This window comes from Bombus terrestris, chromosome 9 (assembly GCF_910591885.1).
Source record: "Bombus terrestris chromosome 9, iyBomTerr1.2, whole genome shotgun sequence".
Taxonomy (NCBI): domain Eukaryota; kingdom Metazoa; phylum Arthropoda; class Insecta; order Hymenoptera; family Apidae; genus Bombus; species Bombus terrestris.
This window is the reverse complement of record NC_063277.1, coordinates 18,846,335-18,867,449: the sequence shown is the minus strand read 5'-3', so window position 1 is coordinate 18,867,449 and position 21,115 is coordinate 18,846,335. Positions and strand designations below refer to the sequence as shown.

Below are 21,115 nucleotides of genomic sequence, written 5' to 3'. Positions count from 1 at the left end.
CACGTAACTACGTATACATATATAGGCATTATATTTTTAGGCGTTCACCGCGCTGTGTTTTTCAACTTACGAGAATATCGTTCGCTCGATTTTACAGTCAACTCGCAACTCGTTTGTCAGCGATCCCATCTCTTTTAAACGATAAATATTATAGAACAGCTAGGAGACGTTGGACTCCTCCTGGGCTACGTTGCTTTCTGCCATGCCGTTCTTAGGAACCACGTGTCGCATGATTTACGATAATTCAAGAGCTGTGCGAATGGGCTTGGTCTTTTGAGGCCAGCGGTCGGCAGATTTCTTCGGATTTCTTTATGGACCGTGCGAAATTCTCTGCAACCCATCGAACAACTACCTTGTGAAACTTCAAAGCTACTTCGCTACTACAGTTTCAGCTACTACCGATCCAGTTTAAAAAGCATAATTCGCCGACCAAGAGATGAAATATTACTAGCGAAATACGTGTTATACATTATTGAAAAAGTATATACCGATTTTCTTGTCACGTTATAGGACTTGGCCTTACGAACTAACTACGTACGTAGTTAGTATAGGCTATACGCCGGGTGCTTTGAAAAACACGTAGCGATATCGTTGCGCTACCACCGTTGCACGAGCAAACGATTGCCATTTAACGGTGGAAGGAATCGAAGGAATCGAAGGAATCGAAGGAATCGAAGGAATCGGCACTCGGTGGTCGCGGTAAAATACCCCTTCTGCCTTGTGGCGACGTATCCCATTGCGAAGATCGAGCCCCCAGCGAAGAAGAAAAACGATCCGGCCGTAACTCATCGAGCCGACAGCAGTCACTCGCGAACAAAGGGAACCCGGTCGCGAAGATCGCGAGCGGGGTGTTGGACGGGGGGCTCGGAGTTGCAAATATGGCAATCGTAATGGAAGGAGACTTCCATCTTGCGCTTTAGTGTCTACCCGGAGATAGATTAACCGTGTGCAACCGCGGCTATGCCTGGCTGCCGCCCCCACCGTCCCCGGCGCGGCCCGCACAAAAGTATAATATGTACTATCGTCTGTCCTTTGCTAGCCGAGGAAAACCTTCCCATACCCCTCCACCTTGTTCCGGTACCCCACTCCCGGGGACGGCGATTGCGACTGCGACGGATCGGCTCGGCTCGGCTCGGCGCGGCGGAGTGGCAGAGTGGCAGAGTGGCGGAGTGGCGGAGTGGGAGGCGGAGGAGGCAAACCGGGCGGTGGTGGTTCATTACACGGCACGAATACCTTGGCCCCGGTGAGAAAGTGTGTATTCACATGCACGCGGTGCAAGCAGCCGCGTATGCAACGAGTAAGAAAGCGTATTAGGTACGCAGGCATGCGATCCCGGGTAAAGGAGGGCGGTCCGAGGAGACAGGTGCGAGCCAATCGCGGCCCGCCACGTGCAATTTCCCTCGGCGTCTCTCTTTCCCCGTTCATTTCTCATTCCTCCTCTATCTCTTCCCTGCCTCCCTCTTGTCTTCCGCCGCCTCCGCCGCCTCTCGTCGTCGCCACGCCGTCACACCGTCGTGCCGTGCCGCGGCGCCGCGCCGAACCGCGCTGCTAACTTATTTAAACGAGACTCGACCCCGTCACTACGAGTACGAATCCCTTTCGTATTCGGCACCGATGCGCCGTGACTCTACGCTCCACAGGCGGAGGAAGGGAGAGAGAGGGAGCGAGGACGGGGCAGAGGGAGAGAGAGGAGAGAGAGAGAGGGCGAGCAACGACCCCCGCAACGATTCTTCGCTCGCTGCTTTTATCGATCGGCCTCCTTTGTCCCGCGACCTTGTACTCCACAGGATGCACCAACCCCTTTGCTTCCTGGAAAAACCGCTTCTTTGCTTTCTCGTCTTCTTGCTGCCTCTATCCTACGGTCCGCGTTTCTATATCCGGTCTAGGAATAGAGTTACAGCTGAAACCGATCACGAATCTCCGTCTCTATAGGATCTATGTCGATCGATATCCATCTCGTAAAACGTAAGACGCATCGTTCGATGCATCCGCGAAATTAACCACAACAGACGGAAAATTAGCCTGTGCAGCAAGCCGTGTAGCAGTGGCCGTAAATTTCAAGGAACCTCGTCAGCGGAGAGATCGAAGATTTCCCCGGACAGGAAGTGTCTTCCAGGTTGCAAGGCGTTAGCTATCCGCTCTGGCCCGTAGTGAGCGACTGTCGGAGAGGAACCGTTTATCAGTGTGTTCCTCCAAGCAAATTCGTAGTTTGTTCCATGCGAAATGTTTATACTGTTCGGTTAAAGGAAGCGGAATAACTACTAACGCTACCGTTGCTGCTGTTGCTACTGCTCCTATTGCTGCTGCTGCTGCTGCTGCTGCTGCTCCTGCTACTCCTCCGACGTGAATTATGACTTCCGACCCATTTTCGCATTGTCGCGGAGCCCGGGGACTCGTTAGCCTCCGCTGGAGCGCGGCTTTCCTCCGGTTTATGATTTACTGCCGAGCGTAAATCATCCGGCCGAGGCCCAAGGTTGTTGGTTCGTTGGACAAAAGTCGCTCGGTCGTTCGCGGCACGGGCCGAGACAGTTGAACAGAAGGTTGCGTAACCACTGGCCGAAGGCCTGCACGTACTTTTGACCTGCGGAAAGTTGCCCGTCCAAGCAAAGAATCACGTTCGAACCCCTGCTGCAACCACCTGCGCTCTCCTCGTTGCCATACGTTCCCCCCGATTTATTCCTGCAATCGTTTTTCTCAATGGCGTTTCATCGAGTTGATTTTCGTTATTTCGGGAATGATAACGATGCAAGTTGATTTCACCGACAGTTTCGGATTTCTCTGGATATAGAATGGAAACCGAGGACGTCGTAGTCGCGGACAATTTGCACCAGGCAATCTTTTACTCGAGAAATTGATAATTGTGCAAATTGCGCAAAAAGTGCGCGTAATTTGTAATATACGTTTCTCTAAATTTCTTGCGTACTCTTAAGATACGATGTGGCGTAATTTATGTTTGCCAAACAGTAAGAATTGTTCGATGATTATCGGTAATCGAGCGTATCGTATACGACGAGGGTTAATTTTAGGCATTTGGAAAGAGATGAATCGAACGTAGAAGCGAAACTGTTCTCAAGATGGTGAAGCGTGTAACGTTTGAACGGTAAAGCGAGCTGGTAGATGGTGTTCGAGAGGTCGAAAGCTGCTGACGAAGCCGTACGAAATACCGGCGTTCGCGCCCGATAACGAGTAATCGAATTAAAGCTATTTTATGGCCGGTATAGATAATCCAGTAAGGTTCTATCGAGTCGTTGCGTTCCACGCGCCCAGCTGTTTCTTTGTTCGAAAAGCTACTACGCTCTAGCCAGTCTGCTTTCGTTCGTCGCCCGTGCGAAGCCTGTTACCTGCCGATTAATTCATAGGAAATTCAGACTCTCGTGTCTGGTCGTCGATCTTCGATTTGTCACGCGTTGTCTCGTGCCCAAATCGTCGACCGTCGTTCGTCGCTACTTATGAAATTACACGAAACTAAATACGTTTGCAAAGAATCGAAGAGACAAACGATAAAACGAGCTTTCCGTTTCTCGAGTAAAACGGTATCCAACGGTGAGAAGTCGGTTTCCTTTAAATTCGAGCATCGTTGTTCCTTCGACGCTGTTCGACGCTATCGGCAAATATCGAGATAAATTTATCGGACAGCTTTTTCGAAGGACGTGGTGCTGGTTTAAAGCGAAAGCAGCACGCCGCAGGCCTAATGGTACGGTTATCTTGTTGCCGCTTCGAGGACAATCGAAGATGAAAATAATTTGAATCGATTGGTCGTCGATGAAAATGGAAAGTGGATATTTGCGTTGATCGCGACTAGCAAACTAGAAAATGCTACGCAATTTCTGGTTAAAAAAAAAAAAAAAAAAACCAAAAGAAACAAAACAAAACGAGACTGGAATAATTTGTAAAAGGTCGTATCCATTGACTATTCCGAGAATCTCGAGACTAACCGGAAGATAACGAAACGATGGAGAAACGTCAGAGGTACGAAGAAGGCGTCGATAAGTAGCAATCTGTCTTCCCGTTATTTTAAGCACCTCCGTCTCAGAAGCATTTCTCCAAGCAAAGTATACGTGGCTCCTTTTTCACCGCCAGATTCTTGAATCTTTAGTGCCGTGTTCGAATCGAGAATCGCCTGTGGAAGAAAAGAGAAATAAAAGAGAAATAAAAGTGGAAGAGCAGAGAGAGAGAGAGAGAGAGAGAGAGAGAGAGTGAGAGAGAGAGAAAGAAATGAGAAGGAAAAGAGAAAGAAAAGAGAAAGAAAAGAAGAAAGGAGAGACGTCTAGACTCTAGACGCATTCCAGAGGACCAAAGGGAGTCTATTCGACGAGCGGCATCGTCTCGCACTGCGCTGCCGCCGCCGCCCCCGCCTGCCTGCCCGAGGCAACCGAGAGACTGGGCTCGCGGCTAGCGAAATGAAAAGCGGACGCGTGCAACGTATGACTCCGGTGGCCGGTTCGCACGCAACGAAACCGTAGATCCGGAAGTCGGTTCGGCGTAGGTGGAACCGGCGAGGAAGGGGTTCCCTCTGTATGATAATTAATAACCGGGCGCTGAGTGGTTCGGCGAGGCCCCGCCTCTTACCCCCTGATTTATGAACCGCGCCGCCTTCCTTGTCATAACCGTGCGTATGTATAGAGGCTTGCGCGCGGTGGAGGGAGGGCCAGCTAGTGGGGGTGAGCGCGGGAGGACAGGGTGGGGGAAAGGGTGACGCGTGACGTTGCGCGACGCGACGCTACCTACGCCCAGGCCGGCTCTTTACCAAGCGATCAGTCGGTTCTCTCTCGTCCTTGCCGGATGACATCGTTCGACACGCGGACGTCCGGCCGAAACGCAGCGCAACTTTCACGCGCCTCCGCGAGTCGGCGCCACGCACGAGCTTCCTGCTCCGCGAACCCGTGGAATCATGCAGCTCATGAGATGGAGCATCACGCGCCGCCTCGAATGCCGCGGCGTCAAGCAGGGCATCTGCCGATCCTCCAGACTCTCGTGCGCGCGATTTTCCGGTACGCAACCGTTGACCTTGAACGCATCTCCACGCCGCGCCGACGACTTCCCGCAAATTCGCCCTCTCTCTGTCCGCCTCTCTGGCCCCTCTGGCCACTCTGGCCCCTCTGGCCCCGCTGACCTCTCCGGCCTCTCCGGCCCCTCCGGTCCCTCTGGTCCCTATGCTCCCTCCCCGATTCCCCCACTCTCCTCTCCGTCTTCCTCCCTCTCCCTCTCCCTCTCCCTCTCCCTCTCCCTCTCTTTCCCGTCACAGAGAAGATCACGTTGCACGTTTCATTCTACGTTTTCCCCGTTCGAGAAAAGTTCGTCTCGCGTACTACGAGTGATGGAAAGTTGTTCGAGTTGCAGGTTGCAGAGTTTTCTAGTGGATGGTTACATCGGGTGGCGAATGAAACGTTGTAACTGGTGCGATTCGAACGGGTCCGACTGGTCCGTCGGGAATAGTAATCGAGCGATTTCCATTTTTCATTGGACCCGGTGCGCGTATTAAAAGTTTCCAGCGGTGTGGGGTTCGCGCGCCGCGCTCCGGAATACTGATCGCCGCGGCGTCGTTTCTTATCATCGACGCGAACGTGCATGATCCTCTCTCTCTCTGTCTCTGTCTCTCTCTCTCTCTCTCTCTCTCTCTCTCTCTCTCTCTCTCCACCGAGTTTATCGTCACGGGCTCCTCTGCCGCTGTTTTCCTTTCGTTTGTACCCGTTATATTTTTCGTGTCGTGTCGTTGTCGTTTTCGAGAACGAAAAATCGTGCGCGCCGATCCTACGAACGCCATCTTCTATCCGGTGTCGATAAGCCTGGGTGGTAAATAAAATCGGAACGAATCCGATTAATCATTCTGCCTCGGTTTCACCGCGACACCGTACATTTTAAATATGACGCGCCGACCTGCCAAGCGTTCGGCCCGTTCCAGCCTTGGCGAGCGTTCGCTTTAATCGTGAAGCGAAACCTTATGAGCTTTCATCTTCGACCGTTAAACTGGTTTCAGCTGCCGGCGTTCGTTACTTTCCTATTCTCTCTTCTTATCGAATTGAAACGTACAAATTCTCGGTATTGCGAAATCCTTGGATCGATCGAACGATTCGAATCGGACTCGATACGTTTACACGAACGTTTACCTTCTCACGTGTCTATGTTGCAAGCTGCAAGCTCGACCGACCTAGAGTACGTAAAACGCTTGTAAAATATTCAAACTATCGTTGTAGGCTATCTAGAAAATTTCTTTCCTTTTTTTTTTTTTAAACTCAATTTTCCTCTATCGTTCGTAGCAAAATGGCGTTGTCAATCGAGATTTGTAATCGATTCAGCCCGATCGATCGATAAGCTATTCGTCATACTCGTCACGTACGAACGATAAAACGTTTTGCTCGGTCCCCAACACCTTCTTACCAATCCGTTCCAGTTGTCGAGCATGAAAATCCAGGTCTTGGACATTCGCGTCTTTAACGACGAAACTCGTCGCGCATATTCTCGTTTCTCATACGCTGTGAAAATTGTACGACCAACCAAGTTTCTCCCGCGAGAAGCATGTACATGTTTGAACCTTCCGGATCGATGATTAGACTTGGAATAAGGAAGATGCATCGTGCAGCGCTTCCACGCGTACCATATACCCCTACTCGTCTTACTTAATACGTATGTAAAGTTGGTTCGTCGAATGCTCCTCGCTGCATCGGTAACGCGCTCAACTGTCTACTTGAAATTCACACGACACACCGTATCTCGAACGACCGATGCTTTGTATATATTGTATATACGTACTTATATGTATTTTATATATATCTTTTTTTTCGTCATTAGTGCGATACGCACAAACGATTCGAACGTTGAATACAGATGATTCTTTGGCACGATTTCTTCGCGTTGATGTCGTCCTCGCTACACGGAAAGTAGCTCGATCTGGCTTCTATGTCTCTTCCTCGTCGCCGTACATAGAAAAAGATACAAGTTTCTACGCGCAGTTCCAGTAGCAACGAAATAATATAGAATATTCGTAGGATATTTAACGTTGGAAAGAAACTAACGGCTAAAAGCTAATCGCGGTGTCACGTGTGTATTGCAGGTGAAGAAAATGAGTTTACGTCGGATGGCGAGGAGAGTGGCGGTGGAGGAGTCGGCGGAGACGAAGCGGTGGACCTCACGGCATCCAGGTGCCATCAGGGCGTGGAGGACGACAAGGATCAGGAAGACGCTTTGGAGGAGGATGAAGAGGAAGGCGTGGACGAGCAGGACGAGCAAGAGGACGACGAGGAAGGATCGCGCAAGCAGATGCATCACAGGCAGGATGCGGAGAACAACAACAATTTCGTAGAAGGTGGCGCCGCTGGCAGCCTGTTCCCGCCCGCTGGAACTAGTCACGTCACCCTGGAAGCTCTGCAGAACACGAAAGTGGCGGTGGCACAGTTCGCGGCGACGGCGTTGGCCGGAGGCGCGGACAGCGAGGCCGCTCTGCAGGACTTGGCGTTGCTTCAAAGCACCCTGTACACCTTGCAACATCAGCAAGTGTTTCAACTGCAGCTGATCAGCCAACTGCAGCAGCAACTGTCCATCACGCACAATCAGTCGGTGCAACAGCAAGGCCCGGGTGAGCCGTCGGATACCAAGGAGATATCTCCGTCGCCGATCATCCAGCCTAAACCTTTGTCGAGCCTAACGTCGCCTCCGTCGTCGCGTCCACCGAGTCATCGGCAAACCTCGCCGGCTCCCGTGACGCCGAACCTGGCTCAGGAAAGACCCACGCCGACCAGCAGCGCGTCCCCGTTGAATATCCCGTTGGTCTCGTCGAACGCGACCGGCACGACCTCGACTACCAGTACCAGTAGCCAGATGCCGATGTCTCATCAGATACCGCCTCTCTGTTCGATCAGTTCTTCCCTAGCTTCGTCCATCATAACCAACACCGATCCGCCACCGTTGCACGAGCCAAACACCCTGGAGATGCTGCAGAAGAGAGCGCAGGAGGTGCTGGACAACGCGAGCCAGGGACTTTTGGCGAATAACCTGGCCGACGAGCTGGCGTTCAGGGGTGGAAAAGGCTCCCGTCTCTCCCCGTACGATTCAAAGTCCGGTAGCGGTCGCGGCGAGCCATTCTTCAAGCACCGATGTCGGTATTGCGGCAAGGTGTTCGGCAGCGACTCGGCGCTTCAGATCCACATACGATCGCACACAGGTGAGCGACCCTTTAAATGCAACGTCTGCGGCAGCCGCTTCACCACGAAAGGGAACCTGAAGGTCCACTTCCAGAGGCATACGGCCAAGTTTCCACATGTTAAGATGAACCCGAATCCCGTTCCGGAACACCTGGACAAGTACCACCCACCCTTGCTACAACAAATCGCCTCCGGTCAGAGACCGATGCCGTCACCGCCGCCGCCACCACCTTCTCACCATCCCTCTTTTCACCCGGCGGCAGCGCACGGTTTCTTACCTCCTCAGCCGCCCTTGCCGCTCAGTTTAGCCCTTCCCGGTATGCCACCCTTGTACAGATCGCCGGTTGTCGCTCATCGGGACGATCAGGACGTGCCGGAGAACCTGAGCAAGCCCGTTACCACTGCCCCGACCACCTCGCCACATTCCCCCGCGGTCGTGTCCAATTCTCGTCATTCCTTTCACGACAATCACCATCACCACCATCACCACCACAACCAACAACAACAACAACAACAACAACAACAACATCATCATCAAAAGCAGCAGCTCGAGCAGAGGGACGAGATGAAGCTGGAGCAACGATCGCCTATGCAGGAACAATACCAGCGACAGCAACGGTCTATGAGCCAGGAACCGACCGAGAGGATAACGCCGAAGAAAGAGCCGGAGGAGGCCGAGGAGCCCACGGAGGAGGAGAGCGAGGATTTCGAGGAGACGACCAGACGGTATTTAAATTCACCCCAATCCTCCGTCAATCCACCCTCTCAACCGCAGACTTACGAAGACTGTAGCATGGACAGTAAGATGAGCGGTCGACTTGAGGGAGACGGCGACATGGAAGTAGACGAAGAGATCGAGGAGCAGCCGGAAAATTTGTCCGGTCGTGGAACCATCAATCGTTTGCCGCAACACGTTGTCGCGTACCCCGGCGCCTCCCCTGCGAGTAGTAGCGCGAGCAGTGGAAGCCTTCAAACATCGTTCGCGGGAATTCTGTTCCCAGGGCCACCGGCGCACCATCAAATATCCCATCACGCCGCACCACCAGCCGTAAACGCGTCCACCGCCGTCTCTACCAACGAGATGATCGATCCGGCCAAGGATCCGGCTATCTATTCCAGTCTGTTGCCACGGCCGGGCAGCAACGACAACTCCTGGGAAAGTTTGATCGAGATAACCAAGACCTCGGAAACGTCCAAGTTGCAGCAGTTGGTCGACAACATCGAGCACAAGCTGACCGATCCTAACCAGTGCGTTATCTGCCACCGTGTGCTGTCCTGCAAGAGCGCGCTGCAGATGCATTACAGGACTCACACGGGCGAACGTCCGTTCAAGTGCAAGATCTGCGGCCGGGCGTTTACCACCAAGGGTAACCTAAAGACTCACATGGGCGTGCACAGGGCGAAACCGCCGCTCAGAATGTTGCATCAGTGCCCCGTTTGTCACAAGAAATTTACCAACGCGTTGGTGCTTCAGCAGCACATACGATTGCACACCGGCGAGCCGACGGAGCTCAGTCCGGAGCAAATTCAAGCCGGCGAGGTGAACGAGTTTCCGCCGGGTTATCCGCACCATCCGTTGGCGTCGTTCCTTCCTCAAGGCTTTCCACCGATTCACCCCGCGGGACCTGGATTCCCGTTAAGCTTTCCTCCAACTCGCCAACAGCTGGAGAGACAGGCTCAGGAAAACGACATCGACGCGAAGGACGAGCCCCAACAGCAGCATCATCAGCAACAACAGCATCAGCAGCAACAGCAACAACATCAACAACAACATCAGCAGCAACAGCAACAGCAGCAGCAGCAGCAACAGCATCAGGCAAGGTACGCGGAGGAGCACAGCGAGGAAGCGGACGACCAGGAGGACGAGGAGGACGATCGCAGAGAGGAGGACGAGAGATGCAATCGCGACGCGAGTCGCGGCGACCTAGAAGACGAGCAGGACCGCGAAAGCGAAGAAAACGATCACAAGGACGTGTCTTTGCCCAGCTTCTCGACCTCGTTGGCCGCTCTCGAGAATCAGGTGCGAACGATCACGACGACAGCCGCGTCGACGATAGGAAACGCCGCCAGGTCGCCGCCGTTTCACCGTTACAACGGCAGCGAGAAGAGCAACAGTCCGCCGAATGCTGGCGCGCCGTTGGATTTGACGCCTCGGGCATCGTCCACTCCGACCTCGGTGGCGTCGGTGCCAACGCCACCTCCGCAAACCACCACCCACCATCCGCATCCGTTCGGCATGTTCGCAGGCCTGCTGCAAGCGGTCTCATCGTCGCCGTCTACCAGCAGCATCGGTTCGTCGAGCATAAACAGCGTCAGCTCGATAAACGCCGTGACTCCTGGAAGCGGCGCCGCCGGGCCCTTGGCTTCCCTGACCACGTCAGCCGTGTTGGCTGCTACGTCCACCTACAACCCGCTCGGCCTGGCTGTCGGAGGGCCAGCAGGTAGGCGCTGCTAGCATCAGGGCGAGCTGCAGTTCCTGCTACACCTCCCGATCGATCTGACACGATTCACCGATCCTCACCGCCAGTCTGACTGATTCGTCCACCTTTATCCAAGCTGTATATCGACGTATCCTACTTGTGGTGTAGCCGGACCTAGCACTCCTACCCTCCCGCTTGACACTCTTTTTATTATCTCTTTGAACACCTATGATTTCTCTCTCTCTCTCTCTCTCTTTCTCTCTTTCTCTTTCTCTCTCTCTCTCCATCTCTCTCTCTCTCTCTCTCTCTCCATCTCTCTCTCTCTCTCTCTCTCGCGCGCTCTCTCTTAATTTGAATCACACTCTTCGACGTAAAAATAAGAAAAAAAGAAGAAGGAAAAGTACGGATAGACTAGATACAAAACTTGCGTACACAAATATCAGTTGATGTATTCCTTTTTTGCGTAAGAAAGGATCGAAACTATGGACATTTGATAAGTAAATAAATAAATTTCTTTGCAAAGAACGGATTGTTGCCTGTACGATTCATTTCACTCCTTCCGTCGAAGAAGACCAAGCGAGTCTAACGTTGTTCTCGGAGCAGCTACGGCACGGGGATAACGATCGGCTTCGAGTTCCGGAGGCTCGCGTTCGCCAGCGGCCGTTCTCGGCTGGCGTTCGCTCGCGCGTTTTGACGATTAGATTAGAGCCTGTTCTCTCTCTCTCTCTCTCTCTCTCTCTGTCGCTCTGTCACTCTCTCTCTCTCTCTCTCTCTCTCTCACCCCCTCTCTCTTTCTCCCCCCCCCTATCTCTCTCTGTCTCTCTCTTCTGTCTTTCGCGTTCGTGACGGATAGTTTACGAGAGTCGAATCGCGGTTACAAATTGCTTTCACGGACGGTAGAAGCGTGTGAAGGTGTCGGGAAGCAATTGTAAAGAAGTACGATCTGTTACAGTGCGTGGAAACACCACGTGTAATATCTGCTACAAGACATTTGCGTGCAACTCCGCGCTGGAGATTCATTACCGGAGCCACACGAAGGAACGACCTTTCAAATGCAGCATATGCGACAGAGGCTTTTCCACAAAGGTAACGTAACTTTCTTACGTTCGATGGGATCGGGACGATGGAATTGAACGCGCTCATTCCGAGAATTGTTTGCTGCTCGCCAAACGAGCGTCGAGAGGAATCGTGCAACGAATCGAATCGATCGAATACGATCGCCTCGTTCCTAATAACCTGTAAATCTATTCTTCTCTTCCGGTATTCTTTCCTAATCGTTTTTCTTCGCTTGAGATTTAAATCGTTGAGATTTAAAGGTTATGACGGATTTTTTGCCACGTTGCAGCAACCATTTGCACTTATTCGCTAGAAAAAGACGTAAGACGTTATCGAAATTTCCAGTTTGACTCTCTTTTAACGACTCGAACGCTTCACGATACGAGAACAACTTTAAACGCTTGATTCATTTCGTTATTTTAATTACGCGATCGGCCTTTATAAACGAATATGGGAATATGGGGGAAAAGAATTGAACGAAAGGAAGAACGCGAAGAAACATTTGTACACGAAGGGTGGATTTTCGTAGTTGTAAGTGAACGCGTCTCGTGGCAATCCGTTAGACGCGTTTCGAGTGCATCGGATTGCTCTCTGTCTGCCGATATGTACGAATCGATGTAAAAGTAACGCTATATCATATCGATCAACGCTACGACTAATAGCACATTTAAAAAAGATACACGCGTGTCGGCGATTCAGTTGCGCGATTCCTTCGCGGCGAACGCTTACGCTTTGTTGCTTTTAGAGAGGGAAATGGATGACTAATGCGATATATCCGAATTAACGTATTAACGGAAACTCGAACGACGAATCGATAATCGTAAAAAAAATAGAAAATCACGATGCAAATCGCGCCAGTCGGTTCAGGTTTGGCCAGCTCTGTATCTTTGTTTTTTCTACGATACTTTCAGAACGATGGTTCCGGGCAGCAAGCATGCATCTGTGCGTCTCAACCGTTGCCCGCTAACAGTTCGATCACTTCACCCGATCCTCAATTTGGATCAGCGTGCGCCAGTAGTCGAGAAAAAGCGAAACGCAGGCGGCGGCGGCGACCTGAGGATCGGAAGAACCGGGGGCGGAAAGGAGCCGGAGGGGGGCGGGGGCTGACGCCTGTCTATCCTGCCATCCGCCTACCCCCGCTGATGTCGCCCGCCCTCGGACTTCTACCCTCGGCGCACGGCCTCCTGGTAAGAGCCTGCTGCATTTTGACAATGAAACAACAATTATGATAACACCACTATGTATTCTTCGTTCGACCTTACGCCATTCATTTTCTCTTTCCTCCTTTCTTCTCTCTTCTCCCTTCTCTCTTTTCTCTTTTTTCTTCTTTCTTCTCTCTTTTTTCTTCTTTCTTCTTTCTTCTTTCTTCTTTCTTCTTTCCTCTTTCTTCTTTCTTGTTTTTTCCTGGCAAGACGAGCGTATGGAACGTCGACTCAATTTGGGCCAGTCGACTAATTGAAAAAGCCTTCGAATTTGTGATTGTTCCTTTTGTCCGAATAACCTATAGAAAATATTTGTCTAAGTAAGGAAATGTTGAAAAGCGATACGACGTCGAATCGCGAGAAATTATGCAGAGTGGTGTGATCGATGAAGTGATTGAACTCGAAGCTGTCTGGTTCGTGACGATGTAACCGAACAATGTTTTCTCTCACACAGGGGAACATGAAGCAGCACATGCTGACTCACAAGATCCGCGACATGCCGCCGCATTTGTTCAGTGACTCGAAGCAACAACACCAACAGCAATCTCAGGAGCACGAAACCTCGAGAAGTCCGATGTGCACGGAGGATTCGAGCTTACCGCCGCCGCCGCCACCGCCCCCACCGCCTCCTCCACCGATGCCTCCGACTTCGATGGAACAAAGCATCGCTGTGAAGAGATCGCCGCCAGAGGGGGAGCTGCCAGCACCAAAGAGACCAGCCAGTAAGTAGCTTGGAAACCGGTTGAAAAGCGTGTGATCGGTCTGCTTCTTCATCGAGCACAGTTCGAACGATCCAAGAGGCTTCGCTTGCCAGGTTCGACTGTTTCTCGCTACCAGAGATCGCCGTCGAGCTTCGATCGAAACGCGAAAGTAGCCGCCACCGCTGTTTCACATATATACACCAGCTTCGCTTACTCGTGCACTCGCTTGCGCTTCCGTCCGCATCACGCGCTCTCTTCCCTGCCGACAAGTTGCTTCGCTTTCTCTTTCGTTTCTCCTTTCTTTCGTCTTCCGTCCTGAATCTCGCCCGCGAACGGATAATTTTTCCGAGATAAAACTCTCTCTCTCTCTCTCTCTCATCTATCTATCTATCTATCTATCTCTATTTATCTATCTCCCTCCTCTCTCTCTCTCTCCTCTCTCTCTCACTCTCTCTCTCTCTCTCTCTCTCTCTCTCTCTCTCGAAGAAAAGAGACAAGCTTGAGAATCTTCGTTAAACTTGCGTCAGGGTCTGTTCAGCGAAACTCTGTGTGTGTATTTGCAGGCGTGCCGAGCAAACACTTGTGCCAGATTTGCAATAAGAATTTCTCCTCATCTTCGGCGCTGCAGATCCATATGAGAACTCATACAGGCGACAAACCGTTCCGATGCACCGTCTGCCAGAAGGCCTTCACCACCAAGGGCAATCTCAAGGTATACGCATCATTTTTCCTGTTTCTCTCCGTCTGTCTGTCTCTCTCACTCACACTATCACTCTCATTCTCACTCTCACTCTCTGTCTCTGTCTCTGTCTCTCTCTCTCTCTCTCTCTCTCTCTCTATATATATATATATATATATATATATATGTCTCTCTCTCTCTCTCTCTCTCTTTCTTTCTATTTCTGTCTCTTTCCGTTACTCTCTCTGTTGTCCGTCAGTTTTCCTGTCTCTCTTCTCTGTCCGCTATCCCGTTATCCCCGTGTCTCTGGATTCTTCGAGTTTATTCACTAACATCAGCTAGCTGCTACCGCTTGTACTAACGCTGACGCGTAACGTACAGGAACGAAACAGAAAGATACTGGAAAGCTCGATGAAAGATCAGCGACACCGAAGAAGATCGTTAACAGTCGCGTTGACTGGAGGTTTCGCTTCTTCTGATCGTAGGTACACATGGGTACTCATATGTGGACCAACGGAGCTTCTCGACGAGGTCGTCGAATGTCCCTGGATCTGCCTCCCCTACCCATCACTCCCAAGGACTCGGAGTTTCTGCAGCGTCGGCCGGATCTTTTCTATCCGTATCTACCCGCGCCATTCCTTAACGGCGTGCAGCAGAAGGTGAGCGATCATTTGAAAATTTCCTATCGCGAAGACGGATTTCCATCTCGTTCGTTCGCCTTGATCGTTAGCATTTCGATAATATCGAGGAGGATTGGAGGAATCGAACGGTACGGCTGCATCGACTACTCGTTGGCTCTTTGAATCGCCAGTGCTTGGAAACGCGCGGAGAAAAGCACGAAGACGGGATCGATCAGATTTCGATAAACGGGATAGTCGCGCGTCTTAACCTGCCCGTGCATTACCAACTAAAAGCTAACTACCTGAAGAATAACGCCGGACAAAGTGCCACTAAACGACCGGATACCGCGACAGAAAAAACCGTGATTGTACTTTTTCTTCAACGATACGAAAATACGCGCGATCTAAAAAAGTTATCTAGAGTCTGCGATCGTTCTTTCTTTCGCCTCCTTCGTAGTTTCGTAATTCCGTTCGATCGCCGCCGAACAAAACTAACCGGTGGGGCGCGCGTTGCTTACAGCTGAACGAGATCTCGGTGATTCAAAGCAACAACGGTCTACCGAGTCACTCGGTGGCCGCTGGAAAGTACGCTGGATTATTCGGCTCGGTGTACGCGGCTGGAGCTGGCTTCCCCCTGGACAAGCAACCGATGGTGGCAGCGAACAGTAACGGACCGCTGCTCGACGGCAAGTCCTCGATACCGTCTGGATCCATGCTATTTCAAACGCCGTCGCCCTCCCACTCGCCAGGCACGCCAAGTTCCAACGGAAGCAATCAGAGCAGCGCGAACGTGTCCTCGTGGACAGGGGACGCTCTTCAGCATCATTTCGACAGGGAGCCGCCGACCAGGTCGGACGGCAACTCGACTCCACCTTCGGCTCGACTTCCGCCGCCCGCGGCGGCCAGGGGTGAAGGACTGGCCACGTGAACCTCCGTCAACGACACATATCCTTCTTCCTCGAGGCTTCACGTTTTCGGTGACTGAACTCCGTCCTGGCTGTCATACAGACATAGAGACAGAGAGAGCGAGAAAGAACGAGAGAGAGAGAGAGAGAGAGAGAGAGACAGAGAGAGGGAGGGAGAGAGAGAGAGCGGGAGAGAACGAGAGCGGGAGAGAACGAGAGAGAGAGAGAGAGAGAGAGAAAGAGAGAACGAGAGAGAGAGAGAGAGAGAGAGAGCAACGAGACGTTTATATGGAGCCGGAAGTAGTGTTTCAGTGCATTTCGCGAGCCGAAAAACTCGGACGTACGGAACGTCCGGCGACATATCTTTCTTGATCCCCAGAGCCAGAGCAGATACCATGTTCCTATTGTCACACTAGTCTTAAACGCGATCGAGAGGACCTTGGAAGGAGCATGAACTTCGATAACCGGGTCCCTCTTGAGAACTCTTCCCCGCGTCACGTGCTTTCGCACGAGGGACGACGGACGCGGTGCCTAGACTGAGTCCACGAGGGCCGCAAGACACGTGGCGCCGCGACGTCCTGGCCCTCCACACTCTGACCGTCCATACGCGACAGTGGTGGTCACCTCACTTAGAGTTATCGTACGTTACTATTATAAAATGCGCCTATACGGGGTATATTGTCTGATCGATACCACCTCCGAACGTTGTGCTTCTCGTACGCGATGCAACGCGGAGGTTAAAACGCGCGTCGTCGTCCATTTCAAAATTTCGGTGTCGATTAGAATCTCGAGCCGATCTCTTTTCAGCATTTGACTTTATTTCGTAGACGAAAATAAGAATGTTCGAGGTACAACCACCGGTTATACGAGATATCCCGTACAGGAAGATATAAATATATACATAAAGAAAGAAGATGATTATATATATATATATATATATAGATATATAAATATTGTATCGACGCGAAGAGGTATGAGTTGTATACACGTGCGAGTACATGCGTCGCTTTCTTTCTCGTTTCTTCTTCTTTTTTTCATTTCTTTTCTTTTTTCTTCTTTCTTTTTTTTTCCTCCGAGAGAACGGCGTTTTTAGGAGTTTCGAAGCGGGCCCGGCAGCACCCTCGCTGTGATACGAGAGGAGCAGCCTGCAATCATTTAAACCAATGTACTTATACTTTGTATCATAGTATTATTATTTACACTGGATGTACAGCGCGCACCGCCAACGTGTCCCGTCGTTATTTTATACGGAAAGACAGCCGACGTCGTTTCGCGTTCCCCCGATACCCATCGATCTCGAGTGTTTTCCTAGGTCCAACACCTCGTTCAACCGCCCTTTCGGTCGAGCTGCGATTCTTTCTCGGTCAACGATGCATCGTTACGCGTAGAATCGATGCTGTGTTATCGGACGCCTATGATTGCACGCGCGTTTATACGGAATTCACGAGACTGGTCTTCCTCTTTCTTCTAATTTCTTCATATCGAAGATAAGTATCGTTACTACGTTGCATAACTTCCGACGATGATCTATCGACGATCGAATTAAGATAAACAGACAGATTTAAACGGTTTGATAAAGTTACCGAGTAACCTTGGTAAAGTTTATATAAAAATTTGTTTACGCTTTTTACCTGATTTGTCATCGAACGTGAAAGATCGTAAGTATTTAGAGAAGAAAGCAATGTGGTGGATCGCTGGATGGAAAAAGCTAAACCGGGACAAGCGATATTATTTTGTACGCTGGGATTCTCGAAGAGTTATCCGGAAGGGCGCGAACGATAATGTCGCTTGGTCCGAACGTGTGTTTGTTAGGAAAGCGAGCAAGGGTTGGAAATGGATATTACGCGAGCTCAGTGGTAACGAAGAGACGCGGTAACCTCGTTTAGAAAGGCCGCGTGACGAAAATGAACGGGAATTTGAAGAAATTATTTGTTATCGGTAATCGTACGTTGGGAAGAGATGTATCGAATACGATGCGAATACGATGCGAATACGATGCGAATACGATGCGAGGCGATCGAACAAGCATACGTCGTGGACCGTGCGCGATCGATCGCGTTCCTTCGTACTCGAAAAGTTAATACTCTCGCGTATAATGGCTTTCCTGTATGTTCTCGCGTTTAATCGTTAAATGCGAGCAAAGGATAGATAAATAAATAAAAATACTAATAATAGATGAGATACGATACGCATGTAAAGAAACGTGTAAAAAGTAACGATAGCAATGCTGCATACGTGTGTCCATTAAGCACTTTACGTAATTTATCTGATTTTTAACTAGCTTAGACGTAACTTTTTAAGAACTCCGTCGATTCGACAACTCTGGTTGCAAAACGAGAGGATAATAACAGGAGCGACGGTGTATCGCGGTGTCGCGGTCTCCGGGTCTCCACGGTGGCTATACGTTGATCAAGAATTGCGGAAAACGACTAATTATTACGATCGAGGACGTTAGATAGAAATGCTTGGCGAATTTCGGACGAAAGTTTCCTACGAACGTACGCAGATACTGTGTAACGGTGGAAATAAAATATATATTTTAACAGAATTAACCTTTTCAACGAATTGAAAGGAGAAAGTATATTCGAAAGATATAATTTCTCTCTGTTTTCGTATTTCTCGATAACGATTCGGTAATTCGATGAAATCTCGTTCCATCCGCGTGTAAAAGGAAACTAACGGCTTCGATCATCGGGAACAAAGCGGACAGATTTGTACGAGGAGTGCGTGGAACGAGCAACCGAAAGAACAAAGGGTACGAATGTTCGTTTAACGTTCTCGCGTAAATGTGTTTCTGAAAATATGGCTCACGAAATGGAATCGATTCACGCACGGTCGACCGTCACTGGCAGACGGTCGAATCCACCTGCCTTTAGCAGTATTTCGTTTCTTACGTTCGTTGTGAAATTCATTAAAAACCATCTCGATAAACATACGTGTCCATCCGTACGGCGGTTATGCGTTTATTTTACGATAGTAATCGTTGGTCGCGCGAATCCACGATAAAAGAAGTTAACTGCGATAATTTATCGCTCCTTTTATAAAGAAACACGGTCCGATAATGATTGTCGATTCATCCCGGAACAATGAGAAGACAAAACGAAGCAAGAAGAAGAAGAAGAAGAAGAAGAAGAAGAAGAAGAAGAAACCGAAATTACATGTATATTCGAGTTAGAAAGGAAAAGAAGAAAACGATACTAGGATTAATACTAGAAGAGAGCGCTCGAGAGTGTAAAAGGTAGTGTTTAGGGAAACAATCAAAAAGTCTCCTTTCACAGTGACTATCGTATACATATATACGTGTATATAGATACCGTTGTAAATAACAAACACACGATAAGTATAAAAGGCGAAAATGTCGGGTTAGAGAAGTGGATGTAAGTCGTTAGTATGCTATTAGAAATGTTTCGTAAGTTAAGTGGAACGTTTACTAGTTTCACGAGTGCAGATGTTTCGCGTGCTTGCACAATGGTCGTTTTTAAATTAAGGAACGGACGAGAAAAAAGAAAAATGAAAAAAGTAAAAGGAAAAGAAAAGAAAAGATGGGAAAGGGGGCACGGAAAGGCTGGCAGCTATTCCCCGATTGCAAGTCCTGTGAAGTTGTCCAAAACAAAGTATTGCTTGTACGATCTTAGGTTTTCTGTACATATTGTATAATCCATGTATAAACACGAATCTTGCTAGTTACGCAACTTGTCTCATTGTAGTTGAATTACGTTACGGATCATTATATCTATATCACTTCAACAATAAACAATTATTATGAGAACGAGTTGCATCCGGTGTTTTCATTTTCGTTTTTCTACGTGAAAATCGTTAAACGCCAATTCGCATCGCGACCTGCAAAAGTACTTTTCATGCTCGCGACGATTCGTATTCGCAAAGTGAAAAGTTGCGCAATTTCAAATTTACGTTTGTTCGCGCTCTACTTTCCCGACTAGCTTGTATACCAACGTATCCGTCCCTATCGTACCGACTGTCGATATTGTAGCAGTTGCAGCGATAACTACCATATCGTAGAGTAGGAATGAATAGACGCCCGTCTGCAATTTCAATGGAAACCGACTAGACGCGATAATCGCCACCGATACGCGTTGAGTATGTCACCGACGAGGTACGTAGTCAATAATTTCATAGACTGTGAAACCGAACGCGCTTTTCATAAAATGCCTTACCATCTAAACATCCTATTTTCGCGTTACCGACAAACGGGTAGATGATGCGTTAATTGTAAAAGATCTTAAACTCGATGGAAAATATTATTCTTTCTCTTCTTTTTTTTCTTTTTCTTCTCTTTATTTTTCTTTTTCTTTTTCATTAACCAGAATTTGCCAGAAGAACGTTCGCCACATAGCTTGACTTTGGATTTACGCGTAAACGTTTAAACTTTTATTTCTGCTTGTGTCGTCGAAACGAGTGACATTTCTGCGAAAATAACCGCGTGTACTGCCATGTAATTATCGTTTATTAGGTGCGCGTGAGTTTTCTGTATTTAAAGTCTGCTTGGAATGTCTATAGCGCACGTACGATATTCCTACGAATCGGCTAGGGTGACTTTGTCTTTTCCCTATATCGCGTCCTGTGTTTATCTATAATTTCCTCCGTTACGATCGATATCTCTAGTGCACCGACCACTAGTTCACTAGCTTTTGGATATTGCTATATCGTTTAACGAGATCGGCGTAGTTATTAGAAAATTTCCAAAGACCTTGCTCGAAAAGTCATTTCCAAGAACCAGCGCCAGTTTTAATTCGAACAATTCTGTAAACCGAACGAAGCAAAGGGACAAGGAGAAATGGAATATCGAAGAACGAACGAAAAGTTGTGGAAAGGCGATCTCATTGTCAAATGTCGCGCTTTAATTTCTTTCAGTTAGACGACTTTTTAAACATAGTTTCGTAAGTAACTGTTATTCCTTGCTATTACGGGCCGCGCGATTGTATTTTCAATTGTACAAGGATTTTCATTTACAGGCTATTGGCAATGATAAATTTATCTTGTTCTTGTTATCGATCATCGACGAAGTTATCGACGAAACAAAGAAGAAGAAACGAAAAATTACGAACAAAGCCACCATGGCCAACGTGTATGTGAAATACGATATGGAACGCAAATAGTCCCATTGCGGTCAACTGATAATACCAACCATAATAATAATAATAATAATAATAATAATAATAATAATAATAATAATAAAAAGTAAAATCGGCATAAAAGTAACGATAAATAAAAGATTGGCGAGTAGATAACGGTCGTGTGCGTTGACCGGCTATTAAGCCGCTGCGCTGGACCAGAGTAAGAGGAAGCGGCTGTTAACTGGTCCGTGGCGACGCGCGACGCGCGACGCGACGTATCGCCAAAGTGCAGAAGAGGCCGTGGGCGCGCGCGCGCGCT

The 21,115-nt window shown here is 49.3% G+C and overlaps 1 protein-coding gene across 6 annotated transcripts in view; it reads left to right on the top strand.

Annotated features, from left to right (window-relative positions):
* LOC100642338 (homeotic protein spalt-major) overlaps window positions 1–19,493 on the top strand; it is a 73,803-nt gene extending 54,310 nt beyond the window's left edge. Inside the window, exons 1-8 of one of the 6 annotated variants that reach the window (XM_048408882.1) lie at window positions 3,866–3,969; window positions 7,052–10,579; window positions 11,511–11,644; window positions 12,526–12,801; window positions 13,271–13,538; window positions 14,081–14,229; window positions 14,682–14,855; window positions 15,337–19,493. In XM_048408882.1, coding sequence (XP_048264839.1) covers window positions 7,258–10,579; window positions 11,511–11,644; window positions 12,526–12,801; window positions 13,271–13,538; window positions 14,081–14,229; window positions 14,682–14,855; window positions 15,337–15,744 — 4,731 coding nt within the window. In that variant the 5' untranslated portion in view covers window positions 3,866–3,969; window positions 7,052–7,257 and the 3' untranslated portion in view covers window positions 15,745–19,493. Of the gene's footprint in view, window positions 1–3,865; window positions 3,970–4,757; window positions 4,992–5,268; window positions 6,154–7,051; window positions 10,580–11,510; window positions 11,645–12,525; window positions 12,802–13,270; window positions 13,539–14,080; window positions 14,230–14,681; window positions 14,856–15,336 lie in introns of those variants that run through there. The other 5 variants (XM_048408879.1, XM_048408881.1, XM_048408878.1 and 2 more) reach the window with 5 other exon arrangements.
* The last annotated feature ends 1,622 nt before the right edge of the window (window positions 19,494–21,115 follow it).